General features: G+C 50.2%; 2 protein-coding genes across 3 annotated transcripts; both read left to right on the top strand.

Moving 5' to 3' along the window:
• The first annotated feature begins 317 nt into the window (after nucleotides 1-317).
• LOC1276974 (iron-sulfur clusters transporter ABCB7, mitochondrial) lies at nucleotides 318-6,798 on the top strand. Of its 2 annotated transcripts, none has more exons than XM_001688802.2 (7): nucleotides 318-493; nucleotides 2,510-2,684; nucleotides 4,368-4,491; nucleotides 4,575-4,729; nucleotides 4,789-4,955; nucleotides 5,021-6,202; nucleotides 6,274-6,798. In XM_001688802.2, the coding sequence occupies exons 1-7, from the start codon at nucleotides 365-367 to the stop codon at nucleotides 6,517-6,519; spliced, it is 2,178 nt and encodes a 725-aa protein (XP_001688854.1). In that variant the 5' UTR covers nucleotides 318-364; the 3' UTR covers nucleotides 6,520-6,798. The 2 variants fall into 2 exon arrangements, with proteins under 2 accessions (XP_001688854.1, XP_001688853.1); XM_001688801.2 differs by having other exon boundaries at nucleotides 329-493; nucleotides 4,086-4,491.
• LOC11175629 (SET domain-containing protein 4) lies at nucleotides 816-2,436 on the top strand. Its single transcript, XM_003435684.2, has one exon. The coding sequence runs from the start codon at nucleotides 1,058-1,060 to the stop codon at nucleotides 2,411-2,413; it is 1,356 nt and encodes a 451-aa protein (XP_003435732.1). The 5' UTR covers nucleotides 816-1,057; the 3' UTR covers nucleotides 2,414-2,436.
• Nucleotides 6,799-6,894: the final 96 nt, after the last annotated feature.

Below are 6,894 nucleotides of genomic sequence, written 5' to 3' on the forward strand. Positions count from 1 at the left end.
CGCCTGTATATCCTTGCACTGAGAACTGACCCGGTACCTATTCCGGATCTGAAACGGGTCTCTTCGCAGCATCTGTGAAGAGGATAAACACAAGCCGCAAATACGACTTAAAGTAATGGGGCGCATTCTGAGAGATTAATAGGTACTCCACCTACCTTTTTGGCGAACAAGATTCAACAAATTGTAGAATGATGAAAATCTTTCCAGAATAATAAACCACTTGAAAAACCAGACATTTTTCGGCCGTATTTTTCCACCGCCTGCCTGCACACTTATCGTTTTTCTGTCAAAACAGTTCGCTCGAGCGCGTTCGCTTTCAAAACAAACTGTCAATGCGGCTGCTGCTGCTGCTGTCAGCTGAAAAATGGCCGCGCTGCTGCACGTCGTATCAAAACAAGCTCCGCAATTGAATCGCAATCTTCTCGAAGGTGTACGACTTTCGTTTAAAAATCATCACCCGCTGAGCGAAACTCACTGCCGGCTACAGTCTCGGGTAAGTGCATCTTAGTTTTAACGCGCTCGATTGCACGCTTCGATTGTACACACACAAACACGCGTTCAAAGGAACCACCGGCGGCGGTGCTCTCGCGAAGTGCGTAACTAAATCACGAAAGTGCTCCGCGGATTGTGTGCGGTTTGGTGCGTGTGACGTGCGGCGGAAGGTGGAGAGCGAAGAGATGCTTTGCCAACATGGGCCACATGGGAGCGAGCGAATTGCTTTCCATGCTTCCCCCGTTGTTTGCATTCCCACAAAAAGAAATCCCCCCCACTCGCTCACGTATTGACTGATAGCAGATCTGTGTGTTCAATTTCAGCCGTGAATCATCTTTTCGCTCTCTTTCCTCCGCTTGCCCACCGCACGTATCCGCGAGGGGTGGAGATTATCGAGATCGGGAGCCCGAAAAGTCCCGCACGAAGCACCTGTTATCACAAAGGAAAGGTGGGCCACAGAACCCACCCCATCCGCAACAAGGCCAAGGTCAAGGGATATTACGTGCGTGTTTTGAAGGCAATCCAAACAAGCCTGCCTGGCTGGCTTACATAATCCCGACGCGCAATGACAGCTGACGGAATGACCTCGATACGCAGGGAGGCAAAACGAACAAAAGGCGCAAAATATCCATCCGAGTGTGTGGAACACGTTTCACTCTTCCGCTGGCTGAAAGGATTGGGCTGGAGGAATGAAACGGGCCTCAGGATTGGCCGGTTTGCGTGCACCGGCAAAGGATTGTACTCACGCAAACCGCTCGCCGAGGCAGACTGTCTAATAGCGCTACCCTTTGAGGCCCTGATCGGCCTGAACGTGCTGGAGCGCGATGAACACTTCCGCAGCCTGTTCGACGAGTCGGCCGTCCAGGAGCGAGCACAGTCGCTGGAGAAGCTTCCCTTTCAGGCGCTGCTTGCGTTTTACCTGTGCGTGACGAAATCGGCCCACTTCGATGCTTACCTTCAATCGCTGCCGCAGACATTCTCGAATCCATACTTCTGTACCAAGCAGGAGCTGGTCTATCTGTCCGAGGTGCTGCTGCAAAGAATGGTAGAGCAGAACGGGCTCATTAAAAGCGGTTTGGAGCGAATCAATTCCGTCCTCCGGGACGAATGGAAGGATACGGTCGAGCTGGAGAGGTTTAAATGGGCATACTTCGTCGTTAACACGCGCAGCGTTTTCCTAGACCCGATGGCGGTCAAAATGATCAACAGCTTCCTACCATCCGGCTCACTGTTTGAAGACTTCCTTGCCGACGAGCCGTCCATGGCGCTGGCTCCGTTTTTGGACTTTTTCAACCATCGTTGTGGCGCCAAAACCGTCAACGGATTATCACTCTCTACGTCCCAAATACGCGACTGCTTGCTAAAGGAACGACCACTGGAGCTGTACTACAACCTACACACCGACACTGCGTACCGGGCCGGTGAGCAAATCTTCATCAGCTACGGTACGCACAACAACACCAAGCTGCTGCTCGAGTACGGCTTTTCCATCCCGTCGAATCCGGACGACTTTGTGGAGCTTACCATCGGCACGATCAATGCGTTTATGAAACACGATCCGGAGCTGCGCTGTTTGCGTTTGCCGCGGGAAAAGTATCGCTTTCTCGCAGACCACCGGCTCGATGAGCAGCTGTTCTTCGTCGGGGACGATCTGCTCAGCCACAATCTGGCCGTCTGTCTGACGGTGCTGTTCGTGGAGCGAAACATTCACCACATGAAGGCGGTAGCGTTCGCCGCCACGCCACCGCTCGAACCGATCCGAGCGATTGCACTGCGGTTGGTGGACTTTTTGCTGCTAGAATGCAGGCAAAGCATCGAGGGGCTTAACAAGCTGGCGGGCCTAAGCACGGCCGGAACCGCTTACCGAGAGTACCGTCGCGAGTGTGAAGTCTTTTTGAATAAAATCAAAAACAGCTTTTAAAATGCCCCACTCACACACACAAACCAATGTTTGGCAATGGTTTCATTTAACATTAATTTTGCTGTATGTTTTATTTCCTGCTCTACGCTCCTTCAGCAACTGCATGTAAGTGCGGTAGCCGTCGCGAACTGGTACCATGATAACCGGAAAAGGAAACACTCGGAACCATGGGGGCAGCGGCGAAGCTATGCCACCCAGGGAGCGCTGCCGGAGAAGAATCAGCAAGCGACCGAGAACGCTCTGCTGAACATCTTTCAAAAGAAGCGGAAAGGTAAGAGAGTTGTGAAAGAACTAGTGATGGGAGCTCGGAATCGGGCCTACCCGATTCCGATTCCATGTTCGGTATCAATTCCGGAGCCGATTCCGATTCAGGAGTCGATTCCAGAGCCAATTACGGAGCCGATTCTGGCATTGACTTCGGACCCGATTCCAGAGTTGACTCCGGACCCAATTCCGGAGTTGACTCTGGGGCCGGAGTCGGCTCCGGAACTGATTCCGGGATCGAAATCGGCTTTGAAATCGGCTTCGAAATCAGAATCGGATCGGACTGGGGCATCGATCTGGGAAACGTAATTTGCTCCGGTAACGAAAGCAGCATTGACTCCAGAATTGGAATTAGCTTCGGAATGAGAATAAGTTCTTGAATTGAAATAAGAAGTTTCGGAAGCGATATGACTCCGGGAATGTCCATGAAAATAGATCGTTTACAAGTAAAATTTGATTCTTTGCGGCTATCAATACCTAGCATCATTGGACCTTAACGCCTATTCTTATTGAGATTCCGATACCGACTCCGTTTCGAAACAGATTCTAATTTCGGAACCAATTCTGATTCTGGAACCGGTTCCGGAGCAAATTCCAGAGCCGATTCCGATTGCGGAGCTAATTCCGGTACCAATTCCAGAAACGATTCCGGAAACTGATTCCGGACCTACTTTCCGGAATCGATTTCAGAAAACTTTGGAGCTGGCCGGAATCGAATCCTACCAAAACTTTATTTTCCCCATCACTAGAAAAAACGGCATGAGACATTTTGTTTTTCATTTTTGCACAAATAAATTAAACATTGCACAGCATATCATAAACGTAACTGCATTTTTTCCATACGACGAAAAGCAGTCTGAAATTACTAACCCAAGTGACAAAAAAATCTCATCTCATGAATAACTCCAAGGCTTGCGCGTAAATAAGGCGTGTTTGTTAAGCTGTGTGTTGCTGCTTGTGTTTTGCTTATCGGTTTTTGTTCATATTCCGTTCACTTTACCAATATTTTGGCATCTCCTGGCACCAAGTTGTTTCCGTTTTGCCATTCGTGCACACATTGTAAATGGTGTACGGGCCATTGATTACAACAAGGATATATTTAATGCACAAACATTCAAAATTGTTTCTGTACAGACCTTTTCTCTGAATATCATCGGTTGGTAACATATCCCTATTTGTTTGTTTGTTTTTTTTTTCTGTTTGCTTTATACCGAATGCAGTCTGCTACACCGGGGGTGACGTTATTTTCTGGTATTTCTCTTTCTTTCTCTTTCCCTTTTCTCCTGTCTCTCCACAATAACCGTTGAAATCGATGAATATTTTGTCGTTTGTGAATACGGGCGACTGTAAAAAAAATGGAATTTGAACATAACGAATCGCTACGAACGGAACCGAAACCTACCTTTAGCGCCATGGGAAATCCGAACCACCGATTCGTCCCATAGTGCGACACGACAACGACCGCAAGCACAGCAAGAACGGTACTACCGCCGAAGTGGCGATAGTAGCATGACGAACCGATTGCATCCTTCCTCCTTCTCATCGTCAATGCTCAGGGGGCCACCGCTAGCGAAACCAACATCCGCCATTACATCGAACGGGTCGTCCATCCTTCTCCCTGCAACTCAACCCTCACTGCAAGCTCCATTCACGAAACAACCACCACCCATTCGTCATTGTTTCCATCTAGGGCACCATCCGGCCTCGGGCGAATCGATCGGGACGTACGATGGGCCGGAGATTACCGCGACGGATATGATCAAAGCGATGGCGACCTACATCTGGCCCAAGGACGATGCGATGGTGCGGAAGCGGTAAGTGCATGGGACGGGAAAATGAAGCAATTTTCGTAACCGGTTTTTTTCTTTAAATAATCGCCATTTTGTGTTCTTTTAAGGGTCCTAATTTCCCTGGGTCTACTGGGCGGCGCAAAGGTGCTGAATGTGTGCGTCCCGTTCCTGTTCAAAATGGGAGTTGATAATTTGAACGTGCTGAGCATGGACACGGTACCACAGGCGGCGTCCGCGTTAACCATTTCCGTGCTGTTAGGATGTAAGAACAAAGAATGAAACCAAAGCGATTTCAGACGTTTAATGGATGCTTTCTTGCAGATGGCATTGCCCGCGCCGGTGCAGCCGGTTTCAACGAGCTTCGGAACGCCGTGTTTGCCCGCGTGGCACAGCACTCGATCCGTAAAATTGCCACCAATGTGTTCCTGCATCTGCATAATCTCGATCTACAGTTTCATCTCAGCAAACAAACGGGTGCACTTTCTAAGGTATTTTTCGATCAAAAGGGCATGTAATGACAGAAAATGCTCTATAGTAAACTTCTTCCACACAGACAATAGACCGCGGATCGCGTGGCATTAACTTTGTGCTGACGGCGATGGTGTTCAACGTCGTGCCGACCATGTTCGAGCTGGCGCTCGTGTCGAGCATCCTCGGTATGAAGTGTGGCATGGCCTACGCTGCCCTGTCGATGGGCTGTGTCGGCGTGTACAGTGCGTACACGCTCGCGGTGACCCAGTGGCGCACCAAGTTCCGCATCTACATGAACCAGGCGGAGAACGAGGCGGGCAATAAGGCGGTCGATTCGCTGATCAACTACGAAACGGTAAAGTACTTCAACAACGAACAGTACGAAGCGAACCGGTACGATCAGGTGCTGAAGAAGTACGAGGATGCGAGCCTTAAGACGAGCACCAGCCTGGCCCTGCTGAACTTTGGCCAGAATGCCATCTTCAGCGTGGCGCTCAGCACGATTATGGTGATGGCGGCGAACGAAATCGCCCAGGGCCGCATGACGGTGGGCGATCTGGTGATGGTGAACGGGCTGCTATTTCAGCTGTCCATCCCGCTCGGGTTCCTCGGGAGCGTTTATCGCGAGGTACGGCAGGCCCTGCTCGACATGCGCACCATGTTCACGCTGATGGGCGTGCAGAGCGCCATCCAGAGCCGGGCGAATGCGCCACCGCTCGATGTGCGGCGCGAGACGGCCTCGATCGAGTTCCGCAACGTGGGCTTCCGGTACGCGCAGAGCAACGAAATTTTTAAGGACCTTTCCTTTACCATCCCGGCTGGGAAGAAGATAGCGATCGTGGGTGGATCCGGGTCGGGCAAGTCGTCGATGGTACGACTGCTGTTCCGCTTTTTCGAACCGAGCACGGGCCAGATTCTGATCAATGGGCAGAACATACGGGAGGTGGATTTGCAGAGCCTGCGGAAAGCGATTGCGGTGGTGCCGCAGGATTCCGTCCTGTTTCACGACACGATCCGGCACAACATCCACTACGGCGATCTGTCAAAGTCGCAGACGGAGCTGGAAAATGCTGCGCGTATGGCGGACCTGCACGATTCGATCCTGCAGTGGCCGAAGCAGTACGAGACGCAGGTCGGCGAACGGGGCCTGAAGCTGTCCGGGGGAGAAAAGCAACGGGTAGCGATTGCGCGCGCCATCCTGAAGAACTCACCGATTCTGATCTTTGACGAGGCTACCAGCAGCTTGGATTCAATCACCGAACAGGTGAGTTTAACAGGGAGAGATAATGGAACATAAGGGTAATTTGTGTATTTTTGGTGAATTTTTGGTTTTAGAACATCCTGCAAGCGCTGGCAAGAGCGACAGACAATCGTACCAGCATCTGCATTGCTCACCGTCTGTCCACCGTGATGGACGCGGACGAGATACTGGTGCTGGAGAATGGGCGCGTCGGTCAGCGCGGTACGCACGATCAGCTGCTCCGGAGCGGCGGCCTCTACACGAAGCTGTGGGACACACAGAACCGGCTGTACAACATTGGCAGCAAAAAACCGACCAAACCGGAGGGGGAAGAGAAATAGTAAATTAGCTTAGTAGGACGAATACCGGTAATTTTGAAGGCGGAACAGCTGCGGGAGACGAAACACTATTGTTGACTATTTTTAAAAACCCTTACCCTACCATCAAATAATGCCCATCAAGCCTCGAGTCCGAGTTGGCGGAAGAAGGAAAAGTTAGATGAGAATTGTGTATAATTTGATCCGTTTATAATTTTCGATTGAAATCGAGTTAAATTAGGAAAATTGAATGTGCTGTGTACAGTGAAAATAAAACGAACAAAACATCTATGCTATCCTAAACTGCTATAATATCTCTTGTATTTAGTAGAAAGTATAAAATGAAATTAATTTTCACCTACGGCTCTACCGATATTTTTGAAATTAGAACCCGGCAAC

Source organism: Anopheles gambiae, chromosome 2 (genome assembly GCF_943734735.2).
Source record: "Anopheles gambiae chromosome 2, idAnoGambNW_F1_1, whole genome shotgun sequence".
Lineage (NCBI taxonomy): Eukaryota > Metazoa > Arthropoda > Insecta > Diptera > Culicidae > Anopheles > Anopheles gambiae.

Excerpts from the sequence above, each read along its gene's own strand:
- LOC1276974 (XM_001688801.2), top strand. The coding sequence starts at position 365 with ATGGCCGCGCTGCTGCACGTCGTATCAAAACAAGCTCCGCAATTGAAT. Across the intron at positions 4,956-5,020 it reads AAACGGGTGCACTTTCTAAG|ACAATAGACCGCGGATCGCG; the intron begins GTATTTTTCGAT and ends TCTTCCACACAG. Across the intron at positions 6,203-6,273 it reads TGGATTCAATCACCGAACAG|AACATCCTGCAAGCGCTGGC; the intron begins GTGAGTTTAACA and ends TTTTGGTTTTAG.
- LOC11175629 (XM_003435684.2), top strand. The coding sequence starts at position 1,058 with ATGACAGCTGACGGAATGACCTCGATACGCAGGGAGGCAAAACGAACA.